A 23,227-nucleotide genomic window follows, 5' to 3' on the forward strand; every position below is an offset into this window, starting at 1 on the left:
CAATGACTGAAATAGTCTCACACTTTTCATTCACCTACACATAGGACAATGGAAATAAATGAATGCATTCTCTTGCTATCTAAGGAAAGTTCTAATTTAGCCAGGGTTTCAATAATTGTAGTAGCTTAGAACAAAAATGTATTTTCAATATTCTGTACATAAACTTCCCTATTACATGGATTTCCCCCCTTTTAGCTCAATGCTAATGGAATAAAAGCAGTCAATTAATTGTGACTTTATTATTAACTGTATTGCAGATTCCACACCACTTTTATGGAAGTACTGTATCTAGGAGAATAATGCCAAACACTACCATCTATAAATCTTTATTGGCCATGAGTTTTTGGGTTCTATTCAGATTTTATGAATTTCTATTTTGTTAAATATTAAAATTACTAACATCTCAAAAATTTCCCCAAATCAACCTCAACATATATATATTGGGTACTACATAACAATTCTCATTTCTGATTCTGGCCCAATGCATTCACTATTCTGCAACTTTTTTGAGTAAATTAGTACTGGTTAGGGAATGGTCCTTGCTATTACAACAGAGATACAGGGGTAGGTGAGGGGGCGGGTGGTATGTCTTGGCCTGAAACTGCAGAAGAAATTAATTCTATGTTGAGTTTGGGTAAAAATTAAGGTAAACATTGAGGATATTGAAAAAGTAAATCTATAAACTTTACACTTTTCTCTAAGTAAATTTTGTTAATTTTCTTTGCCAAATGTGAAAATACAAAATGCCAGTTAAATGGTTGTCTTTTACTAGGTATAAAAGGCACTAAATATTTATATATAAATTCATATTCTATGATCTGAATTTGGCATAGCTAGTATATTTGCCCAATTAGAACACAAAATTTCTTTTCTTCAAGTTCCAGTATTACTTCAACTAGTATTCCCTGTAATTTTTGTTGGACTAATGAATTCATTGGCTTTGATTACTTTAGACTTTTACAGGCAGATAATAGCAAGAGAAGGCACTTTACTCAAGATGTAGAAAACACAGTAGGCCAACAAACCTTCAGCCATTTTACATGCAGGAAGTTGAGCATGTAAGAGAAATTTACCATATTGTTATCTCCTTCAAGGCGAGCTGAGTTTAGTTGCTTAAGTGCATAGGTAAGAGACAAAGAACACATTATACCAATGAACACAGTGAAACATATTACTTCTTCACATTAAAGAACACACAAGTATTAAGAGAGCTGATAAAATGGTTTTTTATTTAATAAAAACAAAACAAAACAAAACTATGCTGTTCTATGGAATTTCACATAGCGGTGCCTATTCAACTTTTTCAAAAGATTCAAAATTTTAAAGACAACATGGTTGATGCTTGGTTTTATATTAGAATCATTTAGGGAAAACACATCATTTTAAAAACTGCCACAGTTACCTACAATTTTATTAAATTTTCACCTCCGAAAGCCCTTCTGCCTATCCACAACTTTCCTATTCAAAGATCATTTCTATTTTATGAACGTATGATGCCTTCAACCACATTCTCTTTCAGTTAGTCTCAGCTAGGTCTTGGCATACTGAAGAAATATGAAAGGCATGTCAATCCTTGTATTTTTAATGAGCTTTAAATTCTTGTATTAAGGCTAAGTTATATGATGGTGCTCAATTTACAGATTAAAGATTTAGACATTGGGATGCCTGGGTGGCTCAGCGGCTGAGCGACTGCCTTTGGCTCGGGGCATGATCCCAGGGTCCTGGGATAGAGTCCCATATCAGGCTTCCTGCATGGAGCCTGCTTCTCCTTCTCTCTCTGCCTCTTTCTCTGTGTCTCTCATGAATTAAAAACAAAACAAAACAAAACAAAACAAAAAACAAACAAAAACATTTAGACATTTGTGGAAATGTTTAAGTGGGCAGAGGAACATTCATAATACTGTCTTACTTGAAGATGCGCTTTCTACACTTGTATACCCAAAACTGAGGTCTAAACCTCTAATCATTAGAGAGCTGTGAAACCAGATGATTTTTTAACTTCCCATTAACAGAAATCTAAAATAATTTAAAAGAATTTATGTAAGACTAAAGCTAGGTTAATGAATGTCCAGTGCCTTATAATTTAAATGCAGAAATTTTGTCTTTGCTTCTTTGACATAAGTTTTATACTATTTTCAAAACTGTTTTTGTTCACTGTGAAATAATCACGTAGGTTTTCTTTCTATTCAATTGTATTTTTGAGAAATGCCTCTGATATTGTTTTACCATTCTTCAACATGCTAGCTAACTAATAAAATACAAGTTAGTAAAGTAGCAATGCTGGGTACAGGCATAAATATTTTACTGGCAGGGCTAAGTCATCAAAAAGTTCAATCTAGTATACTAGATTGTGAACTGAGGGCAGTAGAGATTTTGCCTTATTTATCTCTGAATTCCTCAGGAAAGTGCCTTTATAAAATAAACATTTGATAAATACAGACTTTTTTTTTTTTTTTAAAGATTTTATTTACTCATGAGAGACACAGAGAGAGAGAGAGAGAGAGGCAGAGACACAGGCAGAGGGAGAAGCAGGCTCCATGTAGGGAGCCCGATGTGGGACTCGATCCCGGGACTGCAGGTTCATGCCCCGAGCTGAAGGCAGCGCTAAACCGCTGAGCCACCCAGGGATCCCCGATAAATACAGACTTTAAAAAGAGGTCACATGAAACTAGTAAATGAATTTTTATTTTATTTTTTTATTTTTTTTATTTTTTATTTTTTATTTTTTTGAATTTTTAAAAAGTGCTGATATGCACAGGTCCCAAAAGCTTACTTGCAGACAAATAACCACTTACAAAACAATCCATGGGAATTTATAAAGTGAATACAAAGAAAATTTGAGATTACAGTAATCTCTTCAAGCTGTCAACTAGGAAAGAGGAAAAGTGTCAAAGAAGAAAAAAAGCAAACACAAATTCCTAGTGGTTTCTATTTTTCTGTATTCTTCAGGTAAACAAAAAATACAGAAAAAAACCCCACCACCAAACATCACAAAAAAATAGGCATGCCTCAAGGCTTTATGTAATAATAAACTAAGAGGACTTTTCCTTTCTAAAGTATTTCAGACTTACTGCTATAAAGTTTGAAGAAAAACAAGTTGGTTATCTAGGGGAAAAGAACACAACTACCATCAGGAAATGTATATTTTTGTCTAGACTAGTATTTTAAATATTTGACTATGTTAAATTTGCTTTATGCCATATATAAATTCTAGAAAAGCTGTGTATAAGTGAAATTGTTCAGTAAAGCCATTTGTATAATCTTTCATTTTAAATGTAAACTCTCATGGAAAAAAAATCTGTACTCAACAATACTCAGTGCAGGAAAACTGTCAGGATCTTTTCTGGATGTATCAAAAGGAAACATCTTTCAAAATTTGTCTACCATTACCTTCAGTTCTCACACATTTTTAATAGCAATGGTAAAATAATGTAGAATAACCGAAAGACCTTATATGGTGTTCAATCTGAAAGTTTTCTGGAAAATTTCCAGGTAAAAAAGTAGATTATCATTAGTCTGTGATAGTGCTTGTTAAAGAAAGTTTTGTACTGACACTTGATGACAGTATTCTCATTCCACAATCATTACTGGGCACATGTAGGCATTTTGAATGAAGAGATTTTGTTCTAGGCATTTTGAATGAAGTTTGACTTATTTACAAATGATCCTTACTTTTCCTAACATTTTCTCCTGATTATGAAATTATAGGAAATAATAATTTAATAATGCTGCCAACTGTTTGGTTTTGGAATTAATCTTGGTGACAACTCCTTTAGTCAATTTGACTCACATGTGGAAAGGGAGTCAAATTTAATGTTTAAGACACACATGAGCAATCTCAAACTTGATTCATTCTCATCTTAATTACTATTTGTTTCCCTATTTCAAATATAATAAACCTACCCCAAAAGAATATTTGCCATCATCACTGAGAATATTTAAAAGAACATGATACAGCTTTAGGAGCCCTTAAATTTTTATTTTTTTAGCAACAGGTATATCACTGAAATAATACTGCCTGTTGATAGGACTTCTTTGCAGTGATTTGAATGCATTAAGTTCTGGTAAGTTTGTTTAAATACAAAAACAATACCTAAAGTCATATTCTAGTCTCAGTAATGGACTGCAGTTTGCGTGGTATAGGTGTAAAATATTTTACAAATTTTAAAGTTATCAATCTAAGATGGTTTTCTATTAAAAAAAAAAAAAACAACCCACTACTTACTGAAGCTTTAGTTTCTGCAGCTTTTGCCTTTTTTAGTCTGGTTTTTGCAGCATCCAAATCCAGTCTCTTATTTTGTAATAGTTTCCTTTCTTTCTATAAATATAGAAAAGAAAAAAATAAAGGGTAATGATGCTAACCTCCAGTAAGGGCATACATATATATTTAAAGTATGTTTCTCCATTAAATATATGAATCTTCTGATAAACAAAGAGCAATGATTACAAAATTTGTTATGAAGGGACACTTGACTCCTTTTTCTTATGGTTTTTACTTTTAAAATAATGGAACATGCTAGATGCTTGGAAATCTGGGAAAGATGGCAGTGATGTTAAAAGACTAATTTTAACATTTTGCGGTTTTGCCATCAGGGAATGTTTCGCTCTATCTTCTTGATTGTCACAATTTTGGGGGTGGCGAGAGGTTACTGGGTAGAAGCCAGGATGCTGCTAAATATCCTAAAATGCAGTATAGCTTCTACAACAAAGAACTATTTGACCCAAAATGTCAGTAGTGCCCAGGTTGGTAAAGTGTTTCAAACAGATTATCTATGTGCCTATGGTAAAGGAGATATGGGCCTAGGTCAAAGTTCCTTGATACCCCAAGTGATTACCTCAAGGACTGGCAGGCTCCTTTCATGTGCCATTGCACTGAAAACAACTCTACTCCAAAAGGGAATTTCAAATTTATAGAATAAATAATGAATAAACATTAGCATGGCATCTTGGAATTACTCACGGGAACTTCAAAATAATAGGTAAGTTTATAAAAATTCACGGCTTCCTTTATCAATTCTCAGATTTCATATATCATATTTCATCCTACAGTCTAATATCTTTTAAGTCATAATTTAACTTGGTGGTTTTTCCTTTTTCTGAGGCAAAATACTTTTTACTCAGAGATAAATTCCTTGTAAACACACTGAATTTCTAGAATATTTTGTAATAAGAAATCTGCAATTTAAAGTTTAAAGTAGTTTTTTGATTAAGAACAATCTTGCAAGCATATAAGGAAAAAAAAATACCCAGATCTCCACTCGAATGCTTAAAAAGAAAAAAAACACACACTAAAAAGTAATTATTAGGCTTGAGAAAGTTATATTTATTTCTTCAGCAATAAAACAGCTGTGTGAAGAGATGATAACAGACTCCTAGGGATGCAAACAACAGGAAGTTGAACAGCCAGAAATATAGTAATTAAGTTTCTGGCTTCCAGTTTAAATGAATAGCTATATTGCTATAACTATAGAGATTTTTGTGCCATATTTTCATAATAATTCCAGGAAATTCTCTACAAATCTTAGTGCTAGTAATGAACAAGAATTGATGTAAAGTAATCTCAGTAACACTGCAGGGCCCAAAAAGGGAGTATATAGCTTCAATAGTTCTTTACTTTGGTTAGTTTTGTGTTCTGTTGAATATGAAACTAGCTAGATTAAATTTCTAATCTACTACATCTACACGGTCAGTTAAAGGGCAAATCACTCATTAAAAAGTGTAATTATATCTATAAATTATTTTACTTAAAAAAAAAAAAGGGAACATTTTCCAACTCACAGCAATTGTTTTGTAATCTCCTTCTATAAAGTTTCTTAAAGGAGTGAGAAAATTTAAAGCTGATGTTTGTATCAGCTCTCTGTCTGCTGTTCCAATTCGTTTTTGTGTTTCTCCACATTTAATAAGGGCATTACCTGCAAAGGAAAAAAGTGGTGGGTTTTTTTTTCTTTTTTATTTTTTTTTACCATTTTCTGGTAATGTCAGAAAGTAAAATCAGCAATCTGATCTGCTTTAAAGTTAGTTGTCACTTGTTTACTTAAAAAATCAAAGAGAATAAACTGTTGTTAGTTTTATTTTAAAAGTAAATTTAAGACTATAAATATCTAAAATGAAAATGACAGAGGTTCCATGAAGTCCTTATCATAGTTAACTGTACCAATTCAATAAATGGAAAAAAGAGAATACACTAAAAATTTATAATCACAGCTCAAACAGTGGAGATATGTTTAGAAAAGCATAATGCTTAAACTAGTTTCATAAGTAGATCAAGTCAAAATTTATTTCTGTATTATGCAGGGGCCTCAAGAATCTTTAAATAATATTGTAAATTTGCATCTTAAGTTAAAGAAAAATCCATGTTTTGCAACAGGTATACCTTAATGTTTAAATAAGACAAGTACAGTGGAAAATAGAGCAAAAAGAAAAACAATCACAAGACCAAGGTTCTATCTACTTCTACCTCTAATAAGCTTTAACTCTGCATCTTAATTCTTCTATGTTAGGATGAGATTAGATCTGATTGGCAGGGAAGATAGTATAGTCGTTAAGAGCTTCATGTCTGGATACAGATCTCAATCTGAATTACTAGCTGTATGATCAGAGATGAATTATGTAATCTAAGACTCAGTTTCCTTGTCTTCAAAGTGGAGATCACAGAATTTATATTATAAAGTTGGATATAAGTGAAGATTCATGGAAATAATACATATGTAGTGTTTAGACCAATGCTTGAAATATTCGATTGTTAGCTATTATCAGTTATTAATAAATAGATTCACAAAGCCCAATTCCAATAATCAGGGTACAGTCAATAGAATTACTACAAATGAAAACAGATTAAAAACATAGTAAAAAAGGAAAAAATTTAGAAGGCTTTTGAATGTTCGTGCTCCACCAGGCCTTCAGCTTGGTGAAGAAAAAGGGCTGGGTATCTTTCATGTACCTTTATGACCTCCAGCATCTAACTGCTTCTGGCACAAGTAGGCACCAAAAAACCTGTCTAACGTATAAAATTTTTCTAAAATTAATAGTTAAAATTTAGAAAAAAAAAACTATAGAGATTTTAAGCATTTTCAGATTTCTGAAAGAAGTACCTTTTGAAGACCACAATGTAGAAGTTTTATTTGTACATCCAACAGTTAGTCAACGGATTAAGGCCATTCATTATACGATATGCAGGTTAGTTCCTTCTGACATAATGTTAACTATTAAAACTTTAAGTTCATTTTCTTCCAGAATTTATGAACTATTTTATAAATCAGTAATGAAAATCATTTATCTACCATTTCATACCCACAAAAGGAACAATTTCTTACAGAAGTCTTAAAAAAGAGAATTATTAGCCAGGAACGATAGGAAAAGAAGTTACAGAAATCTGAAATTGTCTTATAGTCTGAGAAAATTAGATTTGAGGGATAATAAGGCTTCAGAGTAATGCATTTAAAAAGTCAACACAGCAACTACGAAGCTGGCATAACTATAAAACATGATAATAGAAAATATGAATTATGTGAGGAAAATAGGAATGAAATGTAATCCAGATATACAAAGATACCACTGTTAACATTTCTGTGGTTCTAACATTATTGTGTAATGAAAGCACGAGTGGTGTGCTCAAATACTATGAGCCAGGCATTTCATTATAAAAATAAATAAGCCCTCAAGAAAGCTTTTAAAAAAATCATCTAGAGGAGACATATGTAAAAAAAAATTACAATATATCAAAAGTACTATAACAGAGATTGCAAGATTCAATGGGAGTACAAGTGAAGAATTCATTTAACATTTTAGATCTGAACAGATAAATGTGAATTCTAATAATATATACTTAAATATATTAGGTATTAAACTGAACTCTTCATATTTCCTGGTGACCTGTATTTCTCACTTTATCCAAAATTTAAACATAAAAAATTTGAAGTTAAAATGTATTCTACTAATATTAGGTAAATCATTAGGTTAATGATGTCTCTAAGTAGTAAAAATCTAAAAGTAAAGGTACTTTTTAGTAGATCTTTTTGCCTTTTGCTTACCATAAGCTGTTCCTGGGCCAAATTCAGTCCCTGCATCAATCATATATTGTCCCAAAAGTTCTGGGTTGTTTATACGACTTGGAGCTTTTCTATCCAGTTTCTCATAAACAAACTCTTCTATCCTGGCATCTAGGAGAAAGGTTTAAAATTATCAATGATTTCAAAAAAGCACAACTGTTTAAAAAATTGTTTTTTCCCTACTACCCATTTACCACCCTGTAAAATAAACATGAAATTAGCATGCTTTTTAAAGTATATATATCTTAATACATGATTTTTAATTTTTATGTTAGAATATTATATAGCTCTAAGAAATTTCAGAAATTTGGTAACATATTTTGGCACAAAAATATTTACTTAAAGTAAAACTATGATATGATGAGTATTCTATGGGATTTTAAAAGTGCTGGTATTCACTTAGTTATCTAAGTGAGCTACCTTTACCCCATTCATAGAGTCTGATTTTTTAACTTTGAACATATGTTCATTTCAATTTCAAAACCAGGGATTTCCAGCTTTGAAAATATGGCTATAAATTATGTATTAGAACCAAAGAGTCACACACTTCTAAAACTTTTACCATGCTTTTGCTTGCTCACATGCTTTCTCTCCTTCCTAGAGTCTAAATATAGGCATGGGAATTTAAGGAATAGAACCTAGGCCTGGAACAGTCACAGACAGAAAACAGCAACATGATGTCTTGGCTTAATTGGATTTTGTTTAAAATACAAGATATATAGAAATCTCTCAGTATGTATTCACTCAAAAGATTTCACCAGTAAAAATAAAGTTAAAACAGGAGATAGGTTAAAAGCAATAGAAGAACACTAGTTTACTTGGAAAGGAAAAAAAAACAGTAAAATCTGAATAAATGTTATTTAGTGTAATATACAAAATATTCACACACTGCTGCCTAATAGTGAAGTATTTCAGAGACAAATGAGATTAAAGTCAGTTTCCAGAAATAATGATTAACTATAAATCAAATTTACAATAGAAAGAGAAGCTAAAAAAAAAAATAGGTTCCTCTAAGCATCTCAGATAATTCCTCTACAAGTGGAAGTTTTATACTGTGCACTGAAAACTTAAAAAAGTGAGCTGACCGAATAACACAAACACTTGATGAGTCAGCATAAGCATTTATTATAATACATAAAATAGGTTGTTGGAATAACACTCAGTTTTGTGGTAGACTCTGGAGCAGCATAAGAAGTTTTTAAGCAGGAATTTTAAAACCTTTAAATTAGTTAAAACCAAAATGAGTCAGTTCAAAACATAACCAACCATTTAAAAGAGGTTAAACTACATTTCAGAATTTCATTTTCTGACTGAGACTTAGCTTTGCATTTCTGACTGAGACTTAGCTTTGCATTTCTACCTATTTGGTCAAAAGTTTAAAGTTGAATCTATGCTGACTTCATTCAGTTAATAAAATATCTGGCATACTTTAAGTGAATGTTCAATAGACCATATAAAATCTTAAAAAACATGTGGCTAATGCTGCTATAATGTCATATATATTCCTGAAAAACCCTAGGTTCTGGAAAATCATATCCTAAAAATAACAGGGCTTACAGGAAAGAGGTTTGGGCCTGACCACTCATAATCTATGTAACTTTATAATCCGAGCACAAACAAAAAATTCAATTATTTACTACTTCAGACTTAACACACTTACCTAAAATTGTATTTATATGACCCATTGTAACTTTGTACTAATGAAATTCCTCTGCTTACCAATTGTGTATGAGTTTGTCTGCTATTCAAAAATACATGTAGGACAGACTACTCATGTGAAGAATTCTGGACAGAGCAAGGAACATAAGGAAAAATGTCTACTACTTTTTTTAAGGTGCCCTGGTATGTAATTTGTAGCTTTACATTAAGTAAGAAATACCACATGGTATCCAAAGACAACAGGCCTCACTCAAAGTGTAAAAGGCCTATTTCAAAAGGTTACCATGACTTAATTAAAATGGTACAGAATTACTAATATTTTACATAATGCTTCAGGTTCGTAGAACAGCAACAAAGTTTAAAGCTTGGAACTTAAATTAGTATCTAAAAGTAAGCTTATGGCATTTTACAACATGCTCACAACACTGGGGAAAATAGGAAGGAAACCATTTGCAGTCTTTGTTCTTCAGTTTTGGTGTGTAAAGCTCATAGTGAAAAGACTGTGGATGCAACAGACTCTAACTCAATTTCCACTTCTAATTAGCTATGCTACACTATAAAATGCTAACTTGTGATTTGCAAGTAATAAACAATTGTTGTGTACCGTACTTGATAAATTAGTGAGATGAGTGATCTCAAAAACCTTAGAGTGGTCTGAAAATCAAATGGAATAATTTATGTAAAAATATAAAATTTAATATAAACATAAATAATTGGTAAATGTGAGTTTCCATATAATTTTCCCTTAATTATTTAGGGATAATTCTCCCCTGTAAAAAAAAGGAAGATTAATTTATTCTCATAGCACTTAACTCTTAAAATTAAGTCACTCCTAGGGCACCTGGGTGGTTCAGTCTGTTAAATGCTAACTCCTGACTTCGGCTGAGGTCATGATCTTAGTTTCCAGAGATTGGGTCTTGAGTTGGGCTCCAAACTGAGTTTAGGATTCTCTCTCCCTCTCCTTCTGGGGGAGGGGGTGGTGGAGGGGGCACTAGCATACTCTCTCTTTCTCTCAAAAACAAAAGCCGTTCCCTGAAATGGAGTTTTCAAGAGGATTCTACAAAGGCATGAAAAACTATTAGCCAATTTGTTAGAGGATATACAAAGAGGTGTTTATCACCCTCTTCTTTGCCAAAAGTGCACACACACACACACATGCACACCCACACCCCAAACACCCTAAAACCATAAACCAAAAGGCTGCTTTCTAACAGCCATCAAAACCTGTTTTTCTTTTTTTAACATAAAAAAAAAACACTACATTTTAATCAGATTAGTCAGTAAGGTAGAAAATGTAAAAAGTTTCTTACTTGGATTTGGCTGCAATAACACTTCAGTTTGTTTCATTATTTTTTCTGTCCATATTTTGGTACATTCAGCTTTGCTAAGAAGGTTCTCTAAGTGAGCATCCAATTCTGTCTTCTCTGCCTGGCCAAGCTTTTCTTCTGTGAACTGTTATTAATTATAAAAAAAAATTAAGTATACCTCAAATACATTTTTAGGAACCTATACAAATAATTAAAAACTAAAATCCAGACAATCCCGAGTATAAAAATAACTGTAAACCATTGTATTGAATGTTTTTTTTTTTTCTTTGCCCCTATGGAAATTTATCTGTGGTACTTATGTTGACCTTCTCTTAATTCTGCTAAAATGGATGGTGTGAACTCTATAGAAAATTTAGCATACTATGTAGTATATAAAGTATATATTTTTACATACAAAGGTAGGATAGCTTAGTGGTAAGGAGTAAGAACTTTGAATCAGTTGGTGCTGAATTCAAATCCTGACTCCACTATGACGTATGACGTGAGCAGGCTTTTGAGTATTTTTTTAAAGGTATTTTCTATCATTAAAGAGAGACGATACATATTGTACAGTGTTTTGAGAATTAAGGGCATGTATGTAAACGACTTTTTTTTAGTACCTGGTAATTATTATTTTGAATTTAAAAAGAGTTGCTTATGTTTAATGTGGCTTTGTATTAATGGCACTTTAATGACACCTAGATAGGCCTTTATGGGATGTTCTGGGAAACTGGGAAACTATCATTTGTTTCTTCAGGATATGTTTTATAGACTAACTTTTAGAACATATCCTATTCATATTATAGAGGGGAACTTTAAAGATTGTAATACGTAGTTAAATATACTCAACATATCCATTCTTATTATCTTGAGTGTGTTGGTTTTTGAGGAAAGGCAGCACTGCCCATATAAGAACAAGGAAGTAAAAAGAATTCCATGTAGATTTTATGGAGACTTTGAAAACTTTAAATATTAGAAGTGATGACTCAGGCTGTTTATCATGTATATTTTTCCTCTGGAATATGTGGCTTTTTCGCATCGTAACACAGGCATAGAACTCTAGCACTAATTCTACACTCATTAGTCATGACTCACTTCTGGCTAAAAGAATATGTTTATCTAGTCCCCCCCCCCCCTTTCATTTCTTAAAATATATTCTGCTGCTCCATTTTTCTGAGTTTTATGTTTCTTTTAGCATTCTTCTTATTGGTCTAATACTTTCTGCTGATTATGTTAACATCTTTAGCTAAAAAGTCCTCTAGAATGTTGTTCTTAAGAGTTTGGTTACACCCCCCCACTGAAAGTCTTGTTCAGGGCCTAGAAATAAAAGTTTCAATAGCTTTTGTAAAGCCTTAGGTCTTTTTGAGACTGGCCTGTGGCCAAGCCCTGACCCAGTGGGTGGAATGGAGAAGAGTAGTTCCAAAGCTATTGCCTAAGCCCACAATCTTGCAGTGTACTGTAACTGAGGATAGGAATAGGAGATGCCCTAGGCAAAAGATCAAAATCCTGATGCCAAGGTCAATTAGGTAACTACTTCAATTTCACTCTTAAGAAAGAACTATGGTATTCTCTACATATCCCTGAAGATTAGAGGCTACAGACCTTCTATAGAGGGATAGATTAGGATTTTACAAGTTCAAGGTCTACCTCTAATGGTTAAGCAATCAACAGAAGGAAAAGAAAAGGGGGAATACACTCAGGTGAACATCACCTATAAAGGATGATCTACCAGCAGAGAAAAAATCCTAACTTTTAGCACCTTAATAAGAAAGGAGGGAATGCCTGGGTGGCTCAGCAGTTGAGCATCTGCCTTTGGGCCAGGGCATGATCTCAGAGTCTCGGGTTCGAGTCCCATATCAGGATCCCTGAGAGGATCCTGCTTCTCCCTCTGCCTGTGTCTCTGCCTCTCTCTGTGTGTCTCATGAATAAATAAATCTTTAAACACAAAAGTATATGTATTTTTTTTATTCCATTCATTCCTTCAACAAATATTAAGCACCTTCATATGTGCCAGGCACTAGTTTAAGCACAAGGGTTTCAGCAGGGAAAAAAAACAAAACAAAACAAAACACCAACCCCCCCCCCCCCAAACCAGACAGGTTTCTGGTCTTAGGAAGCTTACATTTTAATGGGGGCAAACAATAATTTGATAATAAGGACACAAAAAAAAGACAGTGGACAGAGGACTGACGTAAGGTGCTCCTATTATTTCTTGAGTGAGTGACTGAACAATTAACTGAACAAATTAATTAATTTGAGGATAGAGGAAGGAAGAATTCATTCTTCAGGAAGAGGGGGAAACAGGAGAATCAGGGAAGGCTTCAAGGGGAGAGGGATATGCAATGTGGGCCTGGAAAGGGGAAACAGGAGTTTGAGGCGTGTGAGATATGGGTGGTTAGAGAAATAGCTACTCTGAGCAGGTAACGATTGACCTGAGAGCAAACTCTAAGAAATGAGGCATATAAAGATCTAAGGGAAGGTTACAGAGTTCTCTGATGACTTATCTTCCAGTCACATTAGCACTTTTATATATATTAATTTTTTATAGATGCCCTTAACTTATATTTAACCAAGAACAGATTAAAACAACAATTAATAGATTTATAACTTAAAAATCAATATTTAGTAGGTTTTTGTATAAGGCATTCTGCTAAGAACTAGAAGACATGGTTGCTATTATAGGAGAGCCAAATGAAAAACATCTAAACAATATAAACTTACAGGCATATTTTCTTCATAAAATCATGCTAAGCTTTATCTAACAGATGTTTTAGAAACACTGGAATTAAAGGTATAGGCTAGAAATTACTAAAAAACTGTTTATAAATAGCAACTAAAGAAACAAAGTTTACCTAACACAAGTCAAGTTTCAGGGCAAGTTTTCTCCCAATAACATTTCAGAGAACCAACAATTAGAAAGTTAATTATTTGGAAAATAAAATATTTCAAACTTCAAGTTAGAAGGCCTGTTTGCTTATTTAATATTTTCTTTATAATTCTCATTATACTACCTTACATTTAACTTTCATTAAATACTTTGTTAGTAAAAAGAGTGTGAAAGTATAACAGAGCAAAGCTGAGAATTTGCAACAATTCATTTTTGTAAAAGTCTGGGCAATCGTACAATGCAAAATGTAAGATCCTATAAAAAGTCTGGGCAATTGTACAATGTAAAATGTAAGATCCTATAAATGTAAGGAGGTTTTTAGTATTTTAGATAAGAAGGGTAAAAAACAAAACCCAAAGTATGCTTAAGCCTGAGTGAGATAAAAGTCTGACTATAGAAAACCAGTTTAGAAAACAGGAATTCTGTAGTAAAGCCCACTTGAGTGATGTATGAAGTACCAGTAGTAAGATCTGGTATTTACTTGCATTTTCTGAGAGTAAAAACAGTTGCTATTCAAAATTTTACTCTACCTATCTCTGTATGTGAATTCCAGTATGTTATATATGGTCTTGTTTTATCTTCTAATTTGTTTTTAACATTTTTCTCAATATCATTTATAATAACTTTGTATTTCTGTATTTTTAACAGTGTTAGGGCTTAGTATAAATTGGAAAATGCCATAGACTAAGCTGTGAATTTTATATCAAATACTCCCAAAAAAACCCCATTATAATCATAGGTAACAATCAAAACTTTAGTGATGAACATTTTGCCTATGGTGTATCATGATTCAATTCCACATCTGTTTGAATCACAGTCTCATTACGCTATAAGACTTCCCGTATAATACTTTTTCAAGAAACATTTTCTATTACCGTTATACAAATATATTTCAGTTCTTCCTTGCCCCTGTGTCTTTGTTCACAGGACTCTGGTCAGCTGGATCTTCTAGTCCACCTTGGCTTCCTACATGATTTTCAATAATCATCAAATTAAGGGTAAATTTTATCCTATCTGGAATGAGCAAAAAAAGACTGGGGTATAGAAAAACACGGCTAATATCATCATCACATGTTTTTTATTAAATATATAATTGTAAAAGACATGGTATGATTTTATTCTCCCTAGACTTTACTGTGGGGGGGGGGGTGTAAGAATGTTTTTTCCATGATTAATCAGAAGGTATGACACATTAAGGTATCAATGTATTTAATATATACATTTTTCTCTAATATATTTTTCTCTAATATATTTAGAAAAGCATCTGCTATAGAAAATGATGAGTTGTATCAACTAAATTTAGAAAATTTAAATTGTTAAAATATTTATGAGTTATATATTTTCTTCTATCGAATGTGAGATGTATAATCAGCACATGACATGGTTCTTGCCATCAAGGATTTTATGATCTTAAGAAACATAAAATGATAATAATGGTACACTTCTGAAAAAGACAAAAGACCTTTTTTCTTTAAAAAAATCCTTTTCCTAAAAAAAAAAATCCTTTTCCTAATTACCAAAAATTTAACATTTTACTCTTAAAACTTTAACATATTTAAGTCTAAAATCATTACTAAGTTTGTAGTCTCCTGATAACAGCTGTTAAAAAACAGTTGATTTTAAGCATTTTAATGAATGTTTACTAGTTTTAATAAAAACCTTTGTGAAAACAACCTACAATGAAAGTCAGAATGTCACAGAAATCCAAATCCAACATTCTTCAAGACATAATTTGATAACTCTTTCATAATTATTTCATTAGTAATGCAGTAAAATGACATGAGAACAGAGAGCTTCTCTTTATATATCCTCTCTCTTTACATATTTTCTCTAAACATTGTTTTAAGGAAAGGACGGTCTTTGTGTCAGCCACCATACATGCCAGGCACTGTGTTCCTTTACTATAGGATAGGCATATAACCTGCAGTATGAAAAAGGGAGCCTCCTTTCCATACCATGCTTTACCCCAAAGAGAAAAGGATAGGTAAAAAGGCTTTGAGATGAAAGACATCTTTTTAGTATGAACTCTCATCAATTCTTTGACTGGGTGAAGTAATATTTTAAAAGTTATCTGAACTTGCTAGGAGAAAACATATGACATGAATTCTGATTATAATGTATTAGTAGACTGTAAAGTAGATCCTTCTCAACTTATTCTCAATTTTGGCTGCTCTTTGGAATTACCTGGGGGAGCTTTCAAAAACAATGATGCTAAATTGAAGCCCAAGGATTCTACTTAACTAGACTGGGGTGCAGCCTGTAAAGATTCCTCTGGTAATTTTAAGTGCAACTAAGACTGAGAACTACCATTCTAAGCTCACAGGTGATTATTTTAACGTCAGGTTAACAAACCATCTTCTATCTAGTAGTCTACTAGATTTAACACCAAAAACACCCAAGTATGTGAAGTTTAGGGTAACACTAAATATGCAAAGTTTTTACATAATGAGTAAACGTACGGACTTTAAATGTGACATGTTTTATTTATTAGAATTTGAGAGAATGGTGAAGTTGCTGCAGTTTAAATTCCATAAAGGAAACAGGGTTTCAAAAGGGCTTGGGCAAATGTTTGGCCAAGTAGGAATTCCATCCAGATAGGATCTAACAGGAGGGCAGCATCATATTCATTTTACCTCTCCAGCTTAGACACACCATTGTTCCCCTAAATTAAATCGAGGATGAAAGCCAAGCTTGCAACTAAACTTTAAAGACTTTTCTCCCTCAGAAAATAGCTCGTACTCATGAAGTTCATTGTATAACTTCAGGAGTTAGTTCAGAGGAAATGTTAGAAAATTAAAAAGAAACTAAGTAATTGCAGTTGAAAATATTTTATTTTGGAAAGCATATGGTCTTATTTTAAAGACATTGAGCAGATTTGCTTCAATATCAAGTAAAAATGTGTCCACTTGAAACATTTATCAAATGAAGTAACAGAACAGTACTTCACAAAATGGATATTTATTACAAAGAAAAAGAAATAATTATGACAAACCGGGACTGGACTACTAAGTCTTTGAGGGCAACAACTAGGTCTCATTCATCTTTGCACTTCAGTGCCAAGCACCCAAGAGGTACTCAATAAATATAGGTTGAATTAAACAGTTTAATATTTATTTTTAAAGATTTTATTTGTTTGACAGAAAGCACAAGCAGGGGGAGTGGGAGGGATAGGGAGGCAGAGGGAGCGGGAGAAACAGGCTCCACGCTGAGCAGAGAGCCAGACTTGGGGCTTGATCCCCAGGACCCCGAGTGGAAGGCAGACGCTTAACCGACTGAGCCATCCAGGTGCCCGAGAATAGTTTAATCTTTTAGACTGGCATTAGTCAACTTCAAGTTCAGCAGACATAATGTTAGAAAATACTAATAAAAATAACAAAATTATTTAACATGCTACACGATTCAAAGAGTATCTTTCATATAGATACCCTGCCTGGTTAAAATCATATAAAAAATTTTAAAAGAACAATGTTGGATACCATGAGAGGGAAAGAAGAAACAAAGTTGATTCCTCAGGACATACAATCTTAATATAAAGATGTGAAAGCCATATAGTAACAATTTTACAGCTCTAAGTGACTTTACATAACAGTTCATTCCAAGAAAAGTGCCACATGATCATACGGAATTGAAAAATAACACAGGAATTCACATCAAGCTCTTGTGGTCTGAGATGGGCTTGGAGTTTTATCTGGAAGGAAGGAAAGACAGAGAGGGAGGGGTCGGAGGGCATTCAAGATGAGACTGTAAGACCAGTCAAGTCTAGCGTTAGAAAAGTACAATGTATTTTGGAAATTAAAAAAATAATTTGATAGGAATACAGTATATATGAGAGAAAAGACAAGGCAGGAAAGGAGTATATAATGCTCAACACAGGCGTCTGGACCAAAAATACAGATAGTAAGAATAAATGGCTTTTAAGACACTAATAAAGTAACTTATGGAGGACAAATTACCTGATGCTTTTGTATTCTATCATTTTGAGGGAGTTAAGAATAACAAAAACATCCAAACAGAGTGTTAAGGAATGTATGTTCTTACTGATTATAATTTTTACCTCAACATTTTTTCAAAGTTGCATGGCATATAAACAGATGTTATGAGAGTAGAGTGATGAAACTCATTTGTGTAATAGTTTTTCTTTTTTAAAACAGAAAATGCTTAGTTTCTAACCTAAAAATTTTTAAGTAGAATGAAAAAAGATATGGCAGTCGGTCACCCAGAGAATGATCTATTCCTTAAGGTATAATTTAATTTGAATAGAAATTATTATTTAGAAATGAGAAAGCTGAATTCCATTCCTTCTGTTCTTATTGCTTATAATGAGTAACTGGCATAGCTCTTACCCTATTCTTAGCATGAAACTTGGCACTTGACACTATACGGATGTCAATGCAATTTAGACTGGGAATTCAATTATTGACTAAATACTAAAATGACAAAATAGTGTTTTTGTTGAAAATTACCACACAACATTCCAAATTTCACGTGTTACATTTTGGAATTAATTTTTTTCTTACGTAATAAAAAAGCCCCCAGTACTGTGCAAAATGTCAAACATTCAAAAGTGTAATAGTATATTGAAACTCAACTTCAAAACTGTCAACATTCTGCCAATGTTTCAACTAGTCCCCTTTTTTCTCTTCTGGAATATTTAAAGAAATCCTCAGACATGCTATAGTTTATACATAAATATTTCAGAAACTATTTCTAACAGATACAGACTTAATGTAAAAAAGACATATTGAAGGAGTCTGTTCCTCCTGAAATCTATCCCTTCTCAGTATATGGCTCAAGCCAAAACCTTACAGTCATCCTTAACTCATCTTTCCTTCCTAACCTACAGTCAATTTGGGAACCATACTGAAAAGATTCTGAACCTTCTATGATATCATCTCTCTCACCTACGTTCTATCACCTTTTGCCTATGCTATGGCTACAGCTCCCTAACTGATGTCCCTAGTACGCCAGAACCTCAAAGTATTTGGACTTTTTCCTTCTGCCTAAAGTGCTTTTCCTCCAAAAAACTGAACTATCACTTACTTCCTTGAGGTCTCTTGGAATTTGATCCTACTAGAAAGGCTTGTCGTAATCTTATGTCTAAATAAGATGGCAAAAATTGCCACCACCACCCGCCCCCCGCCCCCCCGCCATTAACTTATCACCTGTGACCTTTTTTCTCTATCATCTGATGTATTTACTGTTTGATTGTAAGCTCCAGGAGTGCAGATGTCTTGCTAATTTTATATACTGGTATTATCACCAGTGTCCAAAATAGTAGTGTCAGGCAGACACGGTATAGGCATAGAAGTATTTAATAGTGAAAATTATTTGATAGCTAACAGATTAGCATAGACTTTAAAAACTAAAGAATGTGAAACTATGAGTAACTGAAATTCATCTAGGAACTACATCTTTTGAGAGCTTTGCTAGATTTTTTAAATAAAGGCTACCAACAATTTAAATCAAATTCTAGTACACGTGTCCTATTTAAACGGTGGATTATGTACCTGAAAACAGACCTGTCTTTAAAACAGTGTCATCATAATGTCAAATCTCCACTCAGCAAACAAAATCATTGGGAATCAGAAATAAACAACACCAAGGGCCTCTTTTCAGGTTACATTAAGTCTCATATATCAAATTCATTTCAGACCTTCAACCACTCGTTCTCTTGCCCTCCGTCTCTGAGCTATTCAAAGTAGGTTAATTTAAATCAAGAAATTATTTTAACCGTTCCACTCAATGTCTTCACAACATAGCTTATATTTTCATGGAGAAAGGGGAGCTAGCCTATCACTTACTATGCAGATGTCAGAATTTAGAAATCAAGACCAAGAAGGAATTTCGCATGCCTTAACCGCTACTTGCTTCAATGTGACTGAAATGCTGAGATTCGAGTACCAGGCGATATTTAAGGTCTCTCCAGCCTGTTGTATTCTTACTACTCTCTATCTGCAAAGCCTACCCTGGAAGAGAGGAGCAGCCTGCAACCAGCAGCACACCAGACAGCAAACTTACTAGCCGTGCAAGTTAAGCGAGTTTCTTAACCTCTCTGAGGCGGCCTCCTCATATATAAGAGCTCACAACATCTGGCAAAATTAGATAGGATAATCTGTCAAATGCCTTGCAACTGTGTGACAGTTTTTTCCCCACAACATAAGCAGCTATTACTTCGCTCTAGTTCTTCCATTCCGCCCCCCCCCCCTTTTTCTTCCTTCTTCTTCATTTATTTCGCCAGGAACAGTGCACTGTAAGAGCAACTCTAACAACAAAACTGGGGGCAAAGGAGACAGAGTAGTAAACGCCGGACGCGTGACTTACACCGCGGTTATCTGTTTTGGTAGGCCTGTCAGAAAACTAGTTTTTGTTTTCTCTTCACAGAGGAGAATGTTGTTCTGCCGGGACTATGCCATTGCCTTAAAACGCCGGCTGGCTTGTAACTCGTGTTGTGGTGAAATTCTACGTCTGTTCACAGATTTAACGGAGTCGGCATAATGTGGGCGACGACGGGGGAAAACCGTCCCCGGGTCCCCAGGGCGGACGCCTCCCTGACTGCGCACCGCCGCCAGAGAGCTACATCTGAAACGCAGAACTGGCGACAACGGGGCCCCCCACACCCCCACCCCCACCCCCGGCTCCTCTCCGCGTCCGGCAGCCGCCGCTGCTTCCCACTCTCAGCGTGAGCGGGAACCCCCGAAGGCCGGGCCTCCCGGGGCCTCGGCGGAGCGGGACGCCCACCGGTGACCGTCCTGTCAGGGAGACGGGCGGCTGACGGAAAAGGAGACTTCTGGGACGCGGCGGCGAGAGCGAGGCCGACCTGAGGGAAGGTGGGGGCGGTGCGAGGAAGTCCGTCCCTCGGCCGCTGCGCGCGGCTCCAAGGGCCCTCGCACCGGCGCCGGCGCCGCGGGGCGGGAGCGCCGCGGGGGGAGCTCCGGGCCCCGGCCCCACCCGGCCTCGCTTCCGGAGAAGCGGCGGTGGAGCGGGAGGGGGCCTGGAAGACGGCCGCGGGGCCCCGGAGGGGAAGCAGGCCGCGCCCAGCACCCAGCACCCAGGCCTCCGGCCGCAGGCCCGCCCGCCCGCCCGCCAGCCCGGGGGAACCGGTGCGGAGAGCGCCGCCGCCCCTCCCCCCGCCCCCGGCCCCCGCCCGCCGCGGTACCTGCACTGCGCGGCTGAGGAAGGTGCCCGCGTCGGCCGCCAGCTTCTTCACGTTGAAGTCCATGATGTTCATGCTGGGCGGCAGCCGGGCTGGGGCGCCGGGAGGGAGTGGCGGGGGCAGACGTGGTAGGTGGAGGGAGGCGGCGCCAGGCCCGCCGCCGCAGCTGTCGTTTCCGCGAAGGGGAAGCGAGAGGGTGGGGCGAGGAGAGCGAGCGAGGGCCTCGGGGCGGGCCGCGCGCCCCGGGGGGGGCGGGGGGGTTTGGGGGGCGGCGGCCGAGCCCGAGGCGCTGGGAGCTGAGCGTTAGCGTCGGCGCCAGCCGCGGGGGGCGTGCGGGACACTGACGCGCCGGTAATCCGCCATGGGGGGCGGGGCCTCGGGCGGAGGAAGCCGGCGCCCGCCGCGGGGTGGAGCCTTTCCAGAGGCTCTCGCGGGAACAGCGACCCCTCCTGGGTCGCGGCGGCGCAGTCGCGGGGCGCGCCGGAAGCTGGGGCCGCGGCGCCGCCGGGAGGTCGCGCCGCAGCCTCCAGAGCTGAGTGGCTGTGGTCGGCGTGCAGGTGAAGCCCCTGGAAACCGCAAGCAGAGATAACCCCAATTATCCCCCCCCCTTTTTTTTTCTAAAGATTTATTTATTTGTTCATGACAGACCCAGAGAGCGAGGCAGAGGGAGCCCGACGCGGGACTCGATCTCGGGACTCCGGGATCTCGCCCTGGGCCGAAGCCGGCGCTCAGCCGCTGAGCCACCCGGGCGTCCCCCTTTTTTTGTTGTAAGAGAAAATTGGAAAATTGTAGCGTTGGATTACACCCTCCGTGAGATCAGAACCAGCAGTTCGCTGTCATGCTGTAGCACCCGGCTGCAGAATAGGGTTGAAGTTATAGTCCCCACCGAGTCGGCTGTTGATTCAGCATGATCGGGGGTCTTCTGTGCACCAGGACTGAGGCAGGGGCTGGTCAAGACTGTCCCGGGCCGCAAGAAGCTCGCAGTTCGGTTACTTGACAACCGTCCGGGTCTTCACGCCCCCACCTGAAGCTCTTTTAACAGTTTGCAGCTGCAGGGACTTTGTGACTGCCTGGATTACCGGAGCAACACTCTAGGCCTCCTATGTGCAAAAGTCCGGTGACGGGGGACACGAAGTGCCAGGTGGAGGACACATAGAAGTATAAAGTGGTGAGTGAGATAGATTAACTCTTAAGCCCTAACATCCAGCCTGGGGGATTCTTTCTTTCTTTTTTTTTTTTTTTAAAGATTTTGTTTACTCATGAGGGACAGAGAGAGAAGCAGAGACACAGGCAGAGGGAGAAGCAGGCTCCAGGCAGGGAGCCCGACGCGGGATCCGATCCCCGGTCTCCAGGGTCACGCCCTGGGCCGAAGGCGGCGCTGAACCGCCGAGCCACCCGGGCTGCCCCAGCCTGGGGAATTCTAATGACAAACGAGAATATGATGCGGAATCTGTTCAGAAGCCCACGATCCCATGTAACTTCCTAAGCATCTTTCATGATACAGCCTAAGCTTGAATTAAGTTAAAATAGGTGCTAGCACAGAGGGAGAGACAGTATTTCAAGAGTAAGAAAACAGTCCATGTTATTTTTTTTTTTTTTGTCGCTGTGTCTTTGACATTAGGGCTGGGAAAATGCAGGCCCAGCAGGCAACGAGACGAGCCCATGTTCGCACTTAAGTGATTTACTGAAGCAGTCTCAGAAGCCCTAGCTGTTATTAAAGGCTGAACGATTACTTCCTAAAAGACATAACGAACAGCAGATACATATAAAAATATCCGTGTTCTTTTTTTTTTTTTTTTTTTTTTTGTGGCGGTGACAGAAGCAACTGCTTCTTTCTAAGGTAAGTCCAAAAAAATGAGTCTCCAAGACGGAAACCACTTCATGTATCTGTCATCTGTTTTCCCAGAAATAAGGAAATGTGTAATCAGGAATCTTGTTTTTCACTTACTGTCCATTTTAGATTTTTATATAGAAAAGCACTTTTTTCTAGACGTCTACTTTCACAATAGGTATATTTGCCATAATCTATGGCATAATTGTTCTATTTTAGGATCACAAGACTGTGTCCACCATTAAAGGAAAAAATTCTGAATCCTCTTCCTCAAACATGTAGATCTTCCTAACTTGAAAACAACAACAAACTGTTCACTTCTTCCTATTGAGCCCTTCCGGG

At 36.6% G+C, this 23,227-nt stretch overlaps 1 protein-coding gene and 1 long non-coding RNA gene across 9 annotated transcripts in view; one reads left to right on the plus strand and one right to left on the minus strand.

The window, feature by feature from the left end:
- Positions 1 to 21,432, minus strand: part of SH3GLB1 (SH3 domain containing GRB2 like, endophilin B1) — a 32,946-nt gene extending 11,514 nt beyond the window's left edge. For 2 of the 6 annotated variants that reach the window (XM_025417754.3, XM_025417753.3), the window contains exons 1-6: positions 21,058 to 21,431; positions 11,018 to 11,159; positions 8,031 to 8,159; positions 5,779 to 5,912; positions 4,226 to 4,318; positions 1,026 to 1,112 (exon numbers count right to left, since the gene is read on the minus strand). In XM_025417754.3, coding sequence (XP_025273539.1) covers positions 1,026 to 1,112; positions 4,226 to 4,318; positions 5,779 to 5,912; positions 8,031 to 8,159; positions 11,018 to 11,159; positions 21,058 to 21,129 — 657 coding nt within the window. In that variant the 5' untranslated portion in view covers positions 21,130 to 21,431. Of the gene's footprint in view, positions 1 to 1,025; positions 1,113 to 4,225; positions 4,319 to 5,778; positions 5,913 to 8,030; positions 8,160 to 11,017; positions 11,160 to 20,718; positions 20,813 to 21,057 lie in introns of those variants that run through there. The other 4 variants (XM_025417755.3, XM_025417756.3, XM_049111731.1 and 1 more) reach the window with 4 other exon arrangements.
- A 78-nt stretch (positions 21,433 to 21,510) lies between these two features.
- The window catches only part of LOC112640940 (uncharacterized), a 93,481-nt gene continuing 91,764 nt past the window's right edge, over positions 21,511 to 23,227 (plus strand). For all 3 annotated transcript variants that reach the window (XR_004816337.2, XR_004816336.2, XR_004816339.2), the window contains exon 1: positions 21,511 to 22,222. This is a non-coding gene — a long non-coding RNA (uncharacterized LOC112640940). The remainder of the gene's footprint in view (positions 22,223 to 23,227) is intronic.

This window comes from Canis lupus, chromosome 6 (genome assembly GCF_003254725.2).
Source record: "Canis lupus dingo isolate Sandy chromosome 6, ASM325472v2, whole genome shotgun sequence".
In the NCBI taxonomy this organism is placed as follows: domain Eukaryota; kingdom Metazoa; phylum Chordata; class Mammalia; order Carnivora; family Canidae; genus Canis; species Canis lupus.